Here is a 17492-nt window from a genome sequence, read left to right as displayed (position 1 = left end):
CTCCCAAGCAGTTTTGGGTGGAGGCGTCACCAGCCCATTTTACCAATGGCAACAATGAGGATGGGAGAGGTTGGAGGCTTCGCCAGGATTTCACAGCCCCCGGGTCCCAGGCTCTTTCCACATATCATGTCCTATCTCAGTTTTGAGCAATTGACTAAGTTAAGAGACTTAAAAAACAAAACAAAACAACCTTGCAGGCAGTCTGTGTTGCTCAGGCCCTGCTGTCCCTCTAAGCTCCAGGAAGCCTTGCCTTTGCTTTCCTGAACTTTGAGTTTCAGTTGCTCATCCAAGCCTGGAGGTGGCCAAATGCTGATGCCACGGAAGCAGCAGCAGGTGGCACCCATCAGGGGTGAATGTGTTCACGTTCCTCTGCCATGCCTGGCCAGGCTGCTGTCCACGTGAAATGATGCCCAGCCAGAGCAGGGCCACCCGGGTCTGCCGACGCAAGGCATTCTTCTTTGATGAATGCAGGTTTAATGTCCAAGGTTATAAACTGCTGGGAGGGGGAGAGGGAAAGGGCTCTTCTATGCTGTCTGTGGTTGCCAAAAGGTAAGGAGCTTTGCTTTAGACCGCTGGCTTGGGGGAAACAGGAGTCCCCATGTAGCTGTCCTGTGATTCTAGGCAAGTTACTACCCGCTCCGAATGAGAGTTTCCCTATCCAGAAAATAGGAGTAAGAAACCTCTCTTTAGAGAGGTGCTGAGACAGCAGATCATGTATAAAAAGAACCAGATGCATCCTAACACCTCAAAAAAAAAAGTTATTATTACTATTGCTGTCATTGTTATAACAAGAATAATTCATGCGGGTAGCTTAAGTTAAATTATTTCTACCCTGCATCTCTTGGCAGGTGGTGTGTTTTAATCACAATTCTGACACTCCAGCCCTGACCCCCACAACAGCTGTCACTAACCCTGCTCTCTGTTCTATCATTGCTATCCTCCATTTTCTTCCTCCATTCTCCTTTGGCAAAAATCAAATCTGATGAAACTCACATATCCCCAGATCAGGTCATCTTGGTCTGATGAATCAGGCAGCAGGGGCTTGCATGAGCATCAGGTGGAGATTGGGAAACCAGAAAGTGTGCCTTCACGGGGCACGTGGAGTCAAGAATGCTGATGACCTTTACTTGGCCTGGCCCTTTGCTCTCCTTAGGACAGGCCTTGGCCAAAACTTCCCAGCCAAATGAACCTCAGTTTTGTGTTTCAAACATTTCAATTTCCTTTAATTCTCATGTTCAATATCTAATGCTCCCCCACTTTTAGAAGCTGTCTGAGCCTAAACTCTATGAAGACAACCTAATTCTCAGCTTCTTTTTCCTTCATTCCATTGACAGTTCACTAAGTAGAGCGTCACACCCTATACCATTGAGCACTTTGGTTTTTAGGGTTTTTCTCCCCCTTCCATTTTATGAGTTATTTCGAAGGAATATAGTCCTGAGAATTCTTTTTTTTTTTAAGATTTTATTTATTTATTTGACAGAAATCACAAGTAGGCAGAGAGGCAGGCAGAGAGAGAGGAAGGGAAGCAGACTCCCCGCTGAACAGAGAGCACGATGTGGGGCTCGATCCCAGGACCCTGGGATCATGACCTGAGCTGAAGGCAGAGGCTTTAACCCACTGAGCCACCCAGGCGCCCCAGTCCTGAGAATTCTATGCTTTCCTGTCATCATGGTCAGTCATTATTTTTAGATTTTCCCAGAACTTTTATTTGCCTCAGGAAGACAATTTTATTTGCTTTCTCTTGAATTAGGTAGTAGTTTAGTGCTCAGAGAAAAAAAAAAAAAAATCCCTGTAAAATGAACCCTTACCCAGACAGTGCCATAACTAGGGAAGCTGGTGGTGGCTTACACCAATCACTTTGAGTTGTATTCTAGTTTTTTACAAATGTTAAAGACAAATGCATAAGGGGTAAGAAAGAATGAGAATGGGGGTAGTTGCAGTGTGTTCTGGTATTAAAAACATCAGGGGGCCCAGCTTGATTTTGGAGGACAAGGAAGGAGCTCATGCCTATTGTGTACAGGCACTCTACAAACTCATTCAATGCTCTTGTGAAGTTGAGATCCCACTTTATAGAGGAGGATATTACGGCCCAGAGAAGTTGGAAGGGAGGAAGGGAGAAAGAGAAGAAAAAGAAGAAAGAAAAGAAGGAAGGAAGGAAGGCTGGAAGGCAAGAAAGAAAGAAAGAAAGAAAGAAAGAAAGACAGACAAAGAAATGAAAAGAAAAGAGAAAAGGAAAGGAAAGGAAAGAAAAGCAAAGCTTGGCCAAGGTCATTTAGTAAGTGCTAGAGCTAAGGTGACATTCTTCCCAGGTTCTGTTGGTGGCTCTAGAGCTCTGTCATTTACTAACTCTGTGACTTAGGGGAATCCCCTAATCCTGTGCCTCAGTTTCCTCACCTGGAAAAAACAAACTCTCTGCATTAAGAACTACACGGTCTCCCCTATAGCTTTAACATTCCCTGAGTCCCGTGAGTGTGTGAGCATGATCGGGATTGGGTGTTTATGAGCCAATCAGGCACTGGTTAAACACCTCCCTATCAGGCCAAGGTGGGAAGGGGAGGGTGAAAGTTTAAAAAAAAAAAAGAAAGAAAGAAAGAAAAGAAAAAAAAAGCAATCCAAAACCAACAAACAAACTCTGACAGGAGGTCTATAAAAACTGCGTGTTCCCAAAGGTTCGTCCTATTTGGCAGCTGCTGCCTGGTCCACAGCTTTTGATCCCTAAGAGGCCTCTCCTCTCCCAAACTGTAAGTAACAGAATTTCCTTTGTCTGCCTGGACTGCACCAGAGAGTGAGGGTCACTGATGGTCCTACCCATGTAGCCGAGAAAGTCTGCTTGCTTTTATTTTCAGGAAAAACTCGGTGGAGGCCAAGACGTGTTGGTGTGCTGAAATGGTTGTTTTCCTCCCTAAATGCTCATCCACAGCTTTGCTGACCCTCTGAGCGGAGGCAGAGTGTTTGAGACCGTTCCGGTGTTACTCGTAGGAAGGCTCTTCTGTCTCTAACTTCAACACACTTTCTTGGTTAGGTTCTAATCGCTTATCGAGATTCCCCCTCATTCCTCCTCTCCCTGTAACAATTGCTTATTTTGATGATTTATTTACAGACCTGTTGTCGTATGTCATTTTCTTTATTCTCTTCCTACACCCACTAGTGTTGGCACTTAAGTTTTTTGGTCACACAAATGGACTCCTGGTGCGTGTTGCCCTTGCCTGCTCCCACTGCTCAAATGAGAACGCGTGGAACAGGCGTTGAACGGCCGCAGAGCCCCGCAGTCATTGGATTATGAATCGTCCAACTTCCACTCGTTTGATAGTTACTGTAACATTTCCTACTTTGAAAACCCTACAGCTTAAGTTATTTGGAGTCAAAAGCAGGCTGATGTCCTTTGGGACATTTGCTCTACTCTCTGAAAAATAGACATGTTGTGCGGATAGACATGTTGTGCATTTTAAAATAAACTTCTCTCTAAATAGTTACCTATGGCTCCATTCGCCAGTTTGGACCTGGTGGGGGCTCGAACTCCAGCTGCCTTAGGTGAAGGTGCATCTGGGCACCACCCAGGCCTGCGCTAGAGTGCCAGGTGCTAAGTGCAGTATAGCTGTTGTAATCCTAAAAGAAAGGGAGCCACTCAGCTCTCCTCACCTCACGTGGTGCATTTGTCATTGTGACACTGAGGAGGGTAATGAAGCTGTGGGCATCCTCACACATCTGTATATAAAAATCTTGCTCACAGTGCCTGCAGATCATAGGCTTTCAACGCATAAGTCCCTCATGTCCTCTTGAAAACCCATCCACCTTTCCTGTTGGAGAAGTGAATGGACTCTCTACTTACCCATATTTCTTCAAGAGTTAAATATTCATATTTTACAAGGCATTCTCCTTTCACAGAACCTCTTGAAGAAAGGCAGAACGAACCATACTGTAGGTTTCACATGCTATTTTGCTAAAAAAGGATTGGAAAAAGGATTCTGAGTCATAAGCCAGTAGGATGTGGTTTATAATTCTACAGCATCACAATTTGGAAGGGGCCATCAAAAATAGTCTTTCTGAGCCTCAGTTTTCCCATCTTTAAAGTTGGCAGGGTTGCTATAGATATCCCTGAGGTCATTTGCAGCTATTTTTCTGTGATTGCTTTCTATTCTCATATTTTCATACTCACAACCTCTTCCCAGATTTGTGTATGCATCACCTGTTAATGTATAATGTATAATACATAATGTCATATATAAGCCTATTTGAGAAAGCAACATTACAAAAAATTTATAAAGTAAAACGTGAGAGTTGGTCCATCCCATCCCAAGCCCCACAGGGAATCCCAGGGTGGTTATTCTCTGCTTATATAGATCCACAAATAGTATGTGTTACAGCATTTTTTTAATTAAAAAAGTATGATATTATATATCACATACTTCTCTGAAACTTGCTTTTTCCCCCTTTTTATTTAATAATATGATGTGAACAACTTCCCATCATACTTTAAAATCAAATTGGCTTGAGAACCACGGTGAGCAGAGGCTTTTAGGAGCATGAAACCATTCTCTACAGTTACCTACTCCCAGCTGGCCTCCTGTCTCCTGGGGATGAACATTGGTCTGTGACCCTGTTTTATGATTAACAGAGGGGCAACATTTGTGCTGATGTGGTATAGACCTTTAATCCCTCTGTAGAAGTTTAACTTCCCGTAAACAGGATTGGTTCGATTTGACCTTTTCTCTGTTTTTTTTCTGGTCGAGTCAGCACACTCAGATGGAAAAAAATAACTTGGTAGTAAATAGAAACATGGAATTTCAGGCAATTATTTTTTAACAAATTCAAAAAGAGAGAAATGGTGATACCCAACATTTTCTTTTCTTTTCTTTTTTAAAAGATTTTATTTATTTGACAGAGAGAGAGACACAGAGAGAGGGGGAACACAAGTAGGGGGAGTGGGAGAGGGAGAAGCAGACTTCCCACTGAGGAGGGAACCTGATGCAGGGCTTGATCCCAGGACCCTGGGATTATAAACTGAGCTGAAGGCAGATGCTTAATGACTGAGCCACCCAGGCGCCCCAATACCCAACTTTTCATAATGCATTATAAAACATCTTCATATTTATCATGCAATTGACTCAACAAATGTATTTTGAGCAACTACAATAAGTAGGGTGGTCACAGGTCACAGCAGATCCACTAGGCAATGAGACACCCAGAGCAGATATTAGCGCCATTTATTCCACAGTAAACTAAGACTTCGAGAAGTTACTGACTTGTCCATGGTCTCAGTGAAGAGGAAGCAGAGCTGGTCCTTGAACCCAGGTCTGTCTGATCTAGTAGCTAAAACTTGTATGAATGTGTGAGATGTTTATGAACTGATGAGGTCCATGGTATATGCATGATGGGCCACAGCCCATGGATTTTGGGTACTCTGGGGGTATCCTCAACAAGTATTCTGAGAGTGTTATCAAGAGTCACCCAAAGACTGATACCTTTCATCAGGCTCACTCTTTCCCGGAAGGAGGGGAGTATTACCCCTTAACCCAACTCTATGCCTTATTAGTTAATTGTCCTTGGAAAAATAATTAAACTCTCTCATGTTCTTTCCTTATCTGTTTTGTGGTAGTGGTGGGCGAAGCCCAGCTGCCTTTTGAGGTTATTATGAGTACTGAATTATATAGTACTTGTAAAGCAAATAGCAGAGTACTTGGCATTAATGGTGATTTGCTATCACTGGGCTATGTTTTCCTTTTGTTTCATTAAGGAAACACCTTTATTTCGTAGTTGTGAATTCTTTTATGCAATTACCTAAACTAAGAGAGAAAATTTGCACTTTGGCCTGAAGGTCACGAACTTCACGTTGGCTTTTTCCACATAAAGATCTAGTGACCAGATTTATAGCAAGTAATCCCAGACTATGATATTGTGAACTCATGTGTAACCAAGGGGAAACATGATCTTCACGTGGCTGGGACAGGAGTGGCCTAGGAAGAATATCTTCTCTAGAGATCATTGGCCACTAGCCTGTCCTGTCCTCAGAGACAGCACTGTAGTTCCAGGATTTTGGGTTAAGACGAGGACTCTTGTTGAAGTGACAATGGCATCTGTGATACCAACAATATTTTTTCAAGAATTAGTTCCATAGCCCCATCCACTTCTTATATCAAGCCTGCCTTGAAGCAATGCAGAAAATGTGAAGAAATTGATTTGCCATCAGGGTCAGGACTGGGTGGGGAGCTCTGCCTCACTATAGATGAGACTTTGGACAAATCAGTTAACTTCTTTGAGTCTCAGCTTGCTCATTAATTAATGGAGATGCTAGTTGGCCTGGTTACCTCATTGCTGAGTGGATCAAATGAGAACTGAGGTATCCTGGGCTTGCAGGAAGTAGAAAGCAGACATGGGATGTCTACCCTACAGATGAGTGTATGAGGGGGGAAGTCCAGGGAAAGAAGTAGTTCATAGGACTGGATAGGAAACCACTCAAGATAATCTTTACTACCATTTTTTTCTTTGATAGTCCAACATATGCAAAATTACTCTTTCTAACATCCAAGACGAGAGCCCTGTGATTTTGCATTTTTAAGACTGGCCCAAAGTGGCAGCCCAACAAGAACAATGATCTCTTTCAGAGGACCACCACTGAGGCGGGTGCTTGGATAGGGGGTCTTCAAACAAGAGTCCTTCCTTGCTAGAGCAGTGAAGCTGAGAATTCCTGGGGCAGGGATCGCCATATGACTTTGGCATCCTTAGAGTCTGTGGGAGCCTCCAGCCCAGAGGCACTAAGGGAAAATCCCTATCTATCCCAAATGGTGCCATAGTTATAGTTCAGCCTTACACCTCTAGAGGGACATACCCTCTATGTCCCAAAGCTAAGGGAGGTTAACTGCAAGGCCATCTCCTCTCAAGTTTGCTACCCAGAGAATAACACAGGCTAACAGAACAATGGGAGATGACCCTAGAGGCTAAAAGTCTCAGTGTCCTGGCCTCAAGTCACCCAGAGCACACAAAGGGAACAGAAATCCACAGAGAGAGAGTCAAGTATCACAGTGCCGTCCATTCATCAGGTGTGAGTGGGTCACAAATGAGCTGGCCCAGTCTCCAGTTCAGTGAACCCAAAGGTCTCCTGGAAGACATTCTCTTTAGGACCACCAGGAAATGTGGCAGCCCACCTTCATCCACTAGGGCTGATTGCAACCACTTAAGCTAACAGGGGGACGAGCCCAGAACTCAGTTGTTCATCCAGTTATGGAAGTGGGCCGGAAGTATCAGAGGAGCCTAGAGAGGGTTTGTTTGTACCCCTTCCCTGCCTCGGTCACGAACGTGTCTGAGCTGCCTGCAGTTCTGTTCAGGACACTCCTGCACTCTTTTCCAGACCAGTCACCATGGCCCACCGATTTCCAGCCCTCACCTCAGAACAGAAGAAGGAGCTCTCCGAAATTGCGCAGCGCATTGTTGCCCATGGGAAGGGGATCCTGGCTGCAGATGAGTCTGTAGGTGAGTGCAAGTCGCTTCCTACAACAAGCGTATTCTTATTTCTACAACTTAGCCAAGGCAAGCATCAATTACACTCTTTTTCATCTCAGAGGAGTAAAGGTACACAGGAGTGGGAGCAGAAGACCCAGCAAGCATTGGCATTTTGAGTCCTGTAGTTCTGGTAGGCAGATTTCTGAAAACCAAGGGAAGAGGCTCAAGCCCTCCATTTCAAGACCGCTCGCCAGGGATCATTTGAATCTAGACTGTTGAAAGGCCAAGAACTCAGGAACCAGATTGAGATCAGATAGACAGACCTCTGCTGCTAATGAGGAGTCAGTGTAAGGTCAACTAGGGAAGGGCAGAGAGGGCAGGGAACTGCCCACATCTAGGATAGGGAAGGGCTCATGGCTGAAAGAAGCCCAGGATGGCACAAGGGAGGGTTGTGGCAGGCCTGTCTGGCCCACCATAAAATGGTAGAAGCCACGGAAGTCAAGAGCCCACCTTATCCCTCCTTCTGTTGTACGTACATCTAGTCAGACTGATGGCTGGACCTGGGTCAGGGTTGTGATGGCTGGAGAGGCCTGAGGGCCCGACATACACACTTGGACCCAATGGTGGTCTCCACCCTGACCTTGACACATCCAGTCCATACGCTTCCTAGCCAGCATCCTGGCAGCAGCCAAGGTCTTTCCCCTGGAGCCAAAAAAGGAGACAGGAGTTTTAAAGATCTAGATGAAAAAGAGAGTCTTGCCATCCATCCTGCTGAGGGTCCCTAGAGGGGAGGAGGCTGGCCACAAAGCCCTGGCTGGCTCCTTATGCTGACTTTGGCCCGCCCACCCTAGGCACCATGGGAAACCGCCTGCAGAGGATCAAGGTGGAGAACACAGAGGAGAATCGCCGACAGTTCCGAGAAATCCTCTTCACTGTGGACACCTCCATCAACCAGAGCATCGGGGGTGTGATCCTGTTCCATGAGACCCTCTACCAGAAGGACAGCCAGGGAAAGCTGTTCAGAAACATCCTCAAGGAAAAGGGGATCGTAGTGGGAATCAAGGTGAGCGCTTCCATTCCCATCTCCCTTCTGCCTCATCCCAGCCAAACTCCCAGCCCAGTCGCTGGGCAGAGACTATGAACACCCTCATGGTCTAGTTGCCATTCACTCTTTTCCTTCATCAGCCTCCCTCTGAGAACCAGATCCTTTTCTAGATTTTTCTGCCAGTGCTTTCTTCTTTCAACCAAGTTTTCTACAAGGTATTCAATCTCCTGGTGTCTTAATTTTCTCACTTCTAAAAGGGGAATTGTAGTGCCTACCTCATAAGGCTCCTACAAGGACGAAAGGAGTTTTTAAAACAGTTCCGTCGCATAATTATTATTTAGTTCACGTTCACTTAACTATTTTCAGGTGTAACTCAGTCTTCCAAAACTACATGAACTTCTCAGGAGTGAAAAACTAGTATCTGTTGAGTGCCTAAAACCCCAAGCACTCATTTAATCTTCCTTGTAACCTCTGGTGGTCGATTCAGTTCTTATCCTTAAGAGATGAGGCAAGGGGCGCCTGGGTGGTTCAGTGGGTTGGGGCCTCTGCCTTCGGCTCGGGTCATGATCCCAGGGTCCGGGAGTCGAGCCCCACGTCAGGCTCTCTGCTCGGCGGGGAGCCTGCTTCTCCCTCTCTCTCTGCCTGCCTCTCTGCCTACCCGTGATCTCTCTCTGTCAAATAAATAAATAAAATCTTAAAAAAAAAAAAAAAAAGAGATGAGGCGAGAAAACAGACTTACAAGGCGTAGCGTAACTTGCCCACAACAAGGCAAAGGCAGAGTCAGTTCAAACCCAGCCTGTCTACCTCTTGGGCTCATGACCTCAGCCTCTGCTATGCTGGGAGTTGAGGCTGCATCTTTATCCTTTCGATTTCCTGGAATAAAGTTTTGCTTGGTATGTGTCGGTGCTCCCTAAATGTCTTTTGAACAAATAAGCTAAGAGAAGCTGCTCTTATATGGCCCCTCTGCATTCCAGGTACTGTCAGATTACTTACTCCCCAAGCTCCAGGCCTGTGCTTTCCATCCTTTCCATCTTCCTAGTGTTGACATTCTTGCATTGTTCCTTCCAGGTCCTTGCCTTCTGCTATGGATTTAATTGTGTCCCCCCACCCCCACCCTGTGACTCATACACCTTCCTAAAGCAACTCCTTAGCTTGTGAAAGATGAGAACTATTAGTACCAGGGGCTCTGCTTTTGTTTTCCTGGGCCCCCTGACACCTGCTAATTACTTGTTAATTATTTATATTCACAGTTAGACCAGGGAGGTGCTCCCCTTGCAGGAACCAACAAAGAAACCACCATTCAAGGTAAGGCTATCACCTGCTGATATGAATCATGCTAAGAAATGCTAGCAATGCAGGCAAACAAAGAAATGAGCAAGGGAAAACAAAGCATGAATCTCACCCTGGTTTTAGAGCCACATACACCTGCTTTTCAACCCTCGCTCCTCTATTCAATAACTATGTGACCTTAGTCTAGTCCTGTTATGTACATGTTCTGAGTCACTTAGAACAGGATGACAATATCTACTTTGCAGAGTAGTCATGGGGATTAATTAGACAGTGTACATAAAGTGCTTACCGCAGTGCTTTGCACAGAGAAGATATTCTGTACCTGAGAGTAAAATTTTTAGAGAAAAATCCAGCAGCAGAAAAGAGGAAAGGTCCCAAGCTTTGGGATCGGACCCACCAGGGTTTGACTCCTGGTTCTGTCATTTACTAATTAGACAGTTTTGCAAGGTCCTTCACTGCCCAAGTAGACAAGAGTGAACCACAGCATTAGATTAGTTAAGCAGAGTTTGAATCCCAGCTCTGTCACTTCTTAGCCATACAAACATGGTAAAGTCATGTAACATCTTGGAGCCCCTGTTTTCACATCTGTAGAACAAGTATAACATCAACTATTAGAATTGTTATGATAATTAAATGAGATAAGGTATGCAAAATGCCTAGAATCATGCCTGGAACATAGTAAATATTAAACAAATATTAATTCCCTCTGTTCTTCTCCTTAAGTGTAAAGCCCCAGTTTGGGCTTAGTGTTGGGATTAATGTTTACTTACCTGGATATTTTCAATACTTAAGCTCTGCTGACTGAAAAGTAAGGCAAGGAAGAACTCCTTCACTTTAACAGTGGCCCCATCTCTCTTTTCTGACTTGCAGGACTTGATGGCCTCTCTGAGCGCTGTGCTCAGTACAAGAGAGATGGTGTTGACTTTGGGAAATGGCGTGCTGTGCTGAGGATTGACAGCCAGTGTCCATCCAGCCTTGCCATCCAGGAAAATGCCAACGCCCTGGCCCGCTACGCCAGCATCTGTCAGCAGGTGCTCTGCCTTCCCCTTGGGCTAAAAAGCAGTCAGAAAGAGCTTTCTTCAGAACCTCTCTTTCCAATTTTACTATAAGTACATGAGCCTTATCTCACCAATATATCCTGGTGCCATTTTCCACCACTTTTGCTATAGCCAAGTGTGGTAGGGAAAGATTTGGTCCCACAAGTCAGCTACGAGCCCACAAGGCCAATGCCATCAATGGCTGCCCTCTGCCAAAGTTCTATAAACTGGGTCTTAAGAGTGATCCAGCCCCATATGGCCAGGTCATTGCTTACCTATGCTCCATCACATCTAAAACACGGTCCTTTTAGATCCCTAGCTTGAGAGTGATAGCTCTGATTTAGCCCCAATCCAAAGAATATCTTGGAAGATGGTGACCTGACACTAATTTCCAACACAGTGTCTCTGGGATCCCAGTTAAGTCTGATTTGCTTGTGTGGGTGCTATGTTGAGGTTACCTGAGTTGTGGGCACCTGGAGAGTCCCAATTAGAACTGTACACAGTGCTTAATTCCTTAATTAAACCACACAAGGGGCATCCTTCTTAGTGATTTAAGTTTAACTGCCCCAAAAGGATGACAGTTGGGTTCTGAGGTAGCTAGAATAGTCTCTAGAAGAATCTGTTTCTATAGAAATTAAGGATTTCATTATTTTACATACTCCCAGGAGAACTTTTTCTTCTTATTTTTAAACCTCACTGCTCTTTTTTGGCTAAGCTACAAATGAAATGCTCAGTGGAGATGCCATTAAATTTCTTTGCACTGCCTTTAAGTTAGTGAATGGCATTCCTCTATAAGGGTTTCATTTTATCCCAATTGCAACTGTCAAATATCTTCTTAAGGAAAAGATCGCAGTGAGCAGAGCCGCATTTTATCTCCTCTTTTTTCCTTTTTAGAATGGGCTGGTACCCATTGTTGAACCAGAGGTCATTCCTGATGGAGACCATGACTTGGAACACTGCCAGTATGTTACTGAGAAGGTAAAGTCTTGAATAAAAAGGTCCCAATTCCAGTTGAAATATCTTATTTTTAGGTGAGAGCTGTTATTTAACATGTATCAGCTGTTATATATGAAATATTCTTCAGTTGGAATCATTATGTAGCATTGAGAAGGTAAGGGGATACTTATCACACCCTCTACTCTTTCGGCATGATGGGATTTTCCTATGGAAAAAGCACAGGATTTGCAGTACCAAGACTTGGATTTGACAATCCTTATTCCCAGCTGTGGGGCTGTGGTTAAATCCTGTTATCTTTTGGGATCAGTTACATTACATGTAAACAAAGAAATTTAAAAGTAAGATGAGATTCACATAACAAAATGTAATTAGAAGGTACTTGGTTCATATTTGCAATGCAACCTGATTTCACTTTCTCCACTCACACAAGTAGGTGGACTGAGATGAGGTCTGAAAGTGCCTCTGTCTCTAAAATGTATGTTTTTATGACTACTCAAGTTTCTATGGGGATGGAGAGTAGAGGCCAATTTAGATGTCCCCAGCTAGCTAAATCAAGGCAGGCTCAATTGCCCAAAGGGAGTGATGGGAAGGAAGGAGTGAAGGGGCTCCTGGAAGCAGACCCCTGCCATCTGTCCCTGCAGTGAGCAGTTAGAGTAGGGGAGGTGGGGCTAGGCCAGTGTGGCTGTGCTCGATGGCTGTGGCTTGCAGGTGCCTGTGTGTTGTCCTGATGAGGACTAGGGGCTGGTTAGGAAACTTTGGCCAAGTCCATAGGAGGATTCCTTTGTCTCTCATCCCTGCAACGTAGAAATACTAAGGTCAGGTGACTGTCAGACTGGCTCTAGGTTTCACCTTTTGGATGTCTTGTCCCTCAGGTCCTGGCTGCTGTCTACAAGGCCCTGAATGACCATCATGTTTACCTGGAGGGCACTCTGCTGAAGCCCAACATGGTGACTGCTGGACATGCCTGCACCAAAAAGTATACTCCGGAACAAGTGGCTATGGCCACCGTCACAGCTCTCCACCGGACTGTTCCCGCAGCTGTTCCCGGTAAGGCTTTCCTTCTTCTCTGACTTGAGGTCTTAGCCCTTATCTTGTGAAGGAGTTCCACCAGCATTGGTGTTGGCCTGGGAGTCTTGTATCCAGGAAACAGACCTCTGTATCTCACAGGTGGCCAGCACTTCCCTCACACTCCATGATACCACATAGCCTAAGTCTGTCTAAATGCACACAATCCGTTGATTTCCTTAATAGTTCACCACCCTCCTTATTTATTAACGCCCTTCCCTCCTTAGCCCAGCTAACCTTGGCAAAAGCAAACTAGTTTTTCCAACCCAGTTCCACGCAAATCGAGTAGAGAAAGAATGGAGGCATTCCATTTCTTTTAGGCTCTGGCTTGCTTTCTCAAGCTGGCTAGAGAAGCTGGGACTAGTAGAGTGCAACGGCTTCGCTTCTTCCAGGCATCTGTTTCTTGTCTGGCGGCATGAGTGAAGAGGATGCTACACTCAACCTCAATGCTATCAACCTTTGCCCTCTACCAAAGCCTTGGAAACTGAGTTTCTCCTATGGACGGGCCCTGCAGGCCAGTGCACTGGCTGCCTGGGGTGGCAAGGCTGCCAACAAGAAGGCAACCCAGGAGGCTTTCATGAAGCGGGCCGTGGTAAGATGCTATTCCTTTTTTTTTTTTTTAAGATTTTATTTATTTATTTGAGAGAGAGAGAGATAGCACGCATAAGAGCAGGTATGGAGAGGCGTGGTGGGAGAGGGAGAGAGAGAATATCCAGCAGACTCCCTGCCGAGCACAGAATTGAGTGCTGGGCTGGATCCCACGACCTGAAATCACGATCTAAGCCAAAATCAGGAGTCAGACACTCAACTGACTGAGCCACCAGGGAGCTCTAAGATGCTACTACTTCCTACCTACTTGATCAAGTGGATAGTAGGAGCCTGGCTTACTTACCTGAAGAAGCATTGTTTTCTTCAGGTCATGACGGTATCTCAAGATAGTGTCTACTAGATGTTTGAAAAGCTGTCATGAGAGCTCAGTAGGAAGGTGGAGGCTGGGGAGAGTTGTACATGATCTGCACTGGGAGAACGGTTGATGACAGTAGGCAGTAGACAATCTCCACAGAGACACTTGAGAGGGAAGAGAAGCACTTTTCACTTTAGGAAGAAGTAGAAGAAAGCCACTAGGATAAGCAGCAGTAATAAGATAGGATGTGCCAAGGATCCGGGGAACAAATAGAAACAAGTTTCAAGGGGGCCGGTCATAACACACTTTAGAGAGATTCAGAATAAAGGCTGAGAAAAAAGATGAGATTGGCATGTGGGAGCCTACTGATGACCCTCAACACAACAGTCTCCACAAAGAGAGAAGAAGAAAGATGCCCATTCAAGAAGATTGTCAGGAAAAGGCCCAGAAAGAGAACCAGGAGAAATGAGGACAGAAAAGGATTTTATTTAGTCAGTAACCATTCCTTTTTGAATATCTACTCTGAGCCAAGGACTGGGGTGAACAAAGGAGACACAGATACTGGCTTCAGGAAGCTTAGAGTTTAGCCAAACAGGAGACAGCCAGGCATGTTCAAATGTAAAGCAAAAGGGTGATGGGTATTGAGTGAAGAGCACTCAATGTGGTGTGGTGAAGAGCACTGGGTGTTATACGCAGCTAACAGGTCGTTGAGCACTACATCAAAAACCAATGATGTAGTATATGTTGGCTAATTGAACATAACAAAAAAATAAAGAAATTAAATGTAAAGCAAAAGGAGCCAGAGGAGAGATTAAAGATGAGGACAGTGGGGATAATTGAGAGGACAAGGAGTTAGAAGAAGGATTGTGTGCGACTATTAAGTTCAGGTGGCAGAGTTGATCTCGGAAAGGAGGGAAGAGCAAAGAAGAAAAAAATTGGGTTTGGACTCAGGTCTGAAGAGGTGAAGGGGTTTGGCGGTTCATTACAGTCAAGGGCATCTGTTGAGGGGGATAGGGGAGTGGAGATTTCCAAGCCCGGGATAGCTGTTGAATTGGTCCACTAGGAGACTCACTAGACAGAATGGGCCAAGCATCAGGCAAGGTACAGCTGAAATGAGAGTGAGTTTGAGATGCATTAACTTAGATCCTGAATTTTCCTAATAGCTCTCTTAATCATGCAGGAAGATCTAGAGCAATCTTAAAGGGAAATAGAATAAAAGAGTAAAAGTTCAAGAGGGAGACAGAAGAGTGCTGAATTTGAGCAATTGCCATATTCGGCTTGCTGATGGCAGAGCAGGCTGGGCGAGGAGTCAAGTGTAGCCAGAAGTTTGGCAATGAGGCACTAAAGGGAAGACAGACCCCAGGGAAGCTTAGAAGCCATCTCAGGGGGATAAGAGAGGTGTAAGATGTTAGAGGTAGTGTCTTACCTTGTTAGGAAGGAGAGCTGGGTGTGGCCGTGCTGGGGTATAGCTGAGGAGGGGTGGCTAGATGTGGCTAATATGATGGGAGGGATTGTGAAAGTAAGGTTGGAAGAGTCATCCACACAAAAGAAGGGAAGCTGAGCTCATTTAGGATGGTGGTTCTCAAGCTCGAGTATGTGTCCGAATCACCTGGATGGCATGTGAAAACAGATTCTGGGCCCCAGATACTGAGTTTCTAATTGAGATGGTCTGGGGTCAAACCAGAGAATTTCCATTTCTAAGAAGTGCTGAGGTCCATGCAACATGCTTTGAAAATCACTGTAGATATAGAAATAAGTCCCAGAGAGAGCAAGATAATAGTAACAGGGACTTGAAGACATGGTACCATTGACTGGCACTCAGATAGTATTATGGCAGGCTTTATAATTCTGAATTCCGCTTTAATTGGAATTTACACAAGAAATCAAGATAGTATGATTACAACTACAAAAAATGATATAATCCTGTGGGCAAGAATAGGTGGAAAATGGAAATTTTTTTAAAAAGAATTTTTAAAATTTGCTGTGTTGTACCTCTGGCTACACCTTGCCTGATCCTTCGGGATAACGTCCGGTTCACTTCCTAGCAAACTGCAAGCTTCTCCACTTGAAACATCCATTCCCTTATCACTGTATCAATGAGAAGTTTCTCAACTTCAGTCTCTAATACTGTTGTTGCAATATTGTTGGTACTAAAAAGAAACTTTCTCAGTAACTGACACAGACTTGAGCTTGCCTGAGAGATGCTCAGAAAACTGGGATAAAAAAGGAGATGATGTATTAGAGAAGGCAAGGGAGGCTATCAGCACCAATATTTAGCAAAACCACTGTAAGGAGAGAGAAATCCAGATGCAGGTGGAGCTGGTTTCAAAGGACAGCAGGAGGGTCAAGTACAGGGTTGCGTTTGCTCTAACCCCACGTCCTCTCTCGCGCTTGTTTTTTAGGCTAACTGCCAGGCAGCCCAAGGACAGTACGTTCACACAGGCTCTTCTGGCACTGCTTCTACTCAGTCCCTCTTCACAGCCTGCTACACCTACTAGACCCCCAGGCCCACCAGCCTGCCTCCAGCTCTTCTGGGTGCCTTGGTGAGAGAGCTGAAAGAGAACAACTTTTCTACTGTCCCTGGAAATTAGACAAAATCAGATCGGAACTACCAGAAACACAACGCATGCTAAATTCTTAGACACAACGGGGGAAAAAAAAAAATCAGTTCCTGAAACGTAGGTGTGAATATCAAGGATCTGATGAAATTTCATGCAGTTTCCTTGCAACAGCTCCAGCTCCCCAGGCCCCAGGGTATCCACCTAAGAAAAGAACAGACTTGAAAACAAACCAGCTCTCCATTTGAATAACGACCACCAGATATAACACCTCAGAAGCTGAGTGTGGAGAAGTGTGTCTTATTTAACAATTGTAGCAGTGGTAGGCTATGAAGGAGGCAGCTGCAACCAACAGAGAAATAAAATGTTCTAGAAGCCTTCAGCTGGTATCGGGTTTTACTTTCTGCTCCTGCTTCCAAAGGGCTCAGTATAGTTCCTGACCTTTGCCTCCACGAGACTTGACTGACATTAATGGTCAGGATCCTCAACTTGGGCTACTCACTGAAATCATCTGCCCAAAATGTAAAAACCCAGATGTTCGGGCCACACTCAAGCCCAGTTAAATCAGAAACGCTGGATGTGGGATCCTTTAAATGTCAGGGTTTCTTAACAGCTTCTTTGATGATTCCAAAGTATAACCACATTTGAGAACTACCACACTAAGTTTCAATTCTGAGGATATTTTATTTTATTTTATTTTATTAAAGATTTTATTTATTTATTTGACAGGCAGAGATCACAAGTAGGCAGAGAGGCAGGCAGAGAGAGAGGGGGAAGCAGACTCCCTGCCGAGCGAGCAGAGAGCCCTATGCGGAGCTCGATGCCAGGTCCCTGAGATCATGACCTGAGCCAAAGGCAGAGGCTTAACCAACTGAGCCACCCAGGTGCCCCACTGAGGATATTTTAAAAGGAAAGCCTTTCATAATAGGAAGCAAGCTACACTATAAAATGATTTCAAGAAACGTGGAGAGTGTAATGGGAAAATCAGCGTGGCTTTGATGCTTGCGTTCCTCTTGAAGTCTCCCAGGTTTGGTGACACATACTCCACTCCCTCTGCACATCTAAGCACACTACCTCAGTTTGCAGTAAATACAATTCGCATGATTATACTTTATTGCGACTTTCAATTTTCAGAAATAACCTACAGAACAAGCATTAAAGACAACTGTAGTTACAAAAGAATTTAAATATAATTTTGT

General features: G+C 44.8%; 1 protein-coding gene across 1 annotated transcript; it reads left to right on the top strand.

Moving 5' to 3' along the window:
• Positions 1-2601: 2601 nt before the first annotated feature.
• Positions 2602-16675, top strand: ALDOB (aldolase, fructose-bisphosphate B). Its single transcript, XM_080820126.1, has 9 exons — positions 2602-2741; positions 7346-7467; positions 8289-8500; positions 9733-9787; positions 10643-10803; positions 11704-11787; positions 12639-12813; positions 13224-13423; positions 16138-16675. The coding sequence occupies exons 2-9, from the start codon at positions 7356-7358 to the stop codon at positions 16231-16233; spliced, it is 1095 nt and encodes a 364-aa protein (XP_080676252.1). The 5' UTR covers positions 2602-2741; positions 7346-7355; the 3' UTR covers positions 16234-16675.
• Positions 16676-17492: the final 817 nt, after the last annotated feature.

The sequence above is a fragment of the Martes martes genome, assembly GCF_963455335.1.
Source record: "Martes martes genome assembly, chromosome: 12".
Lineage (NCBI taxonomy): Eukaryota > Metazoa > Chordata > Mammalia > Carnivora > Mustelidae > Martes > Martes martes.
This window is presented reverse-complemented; position numbering and strand designations above follow the sequence as displayed.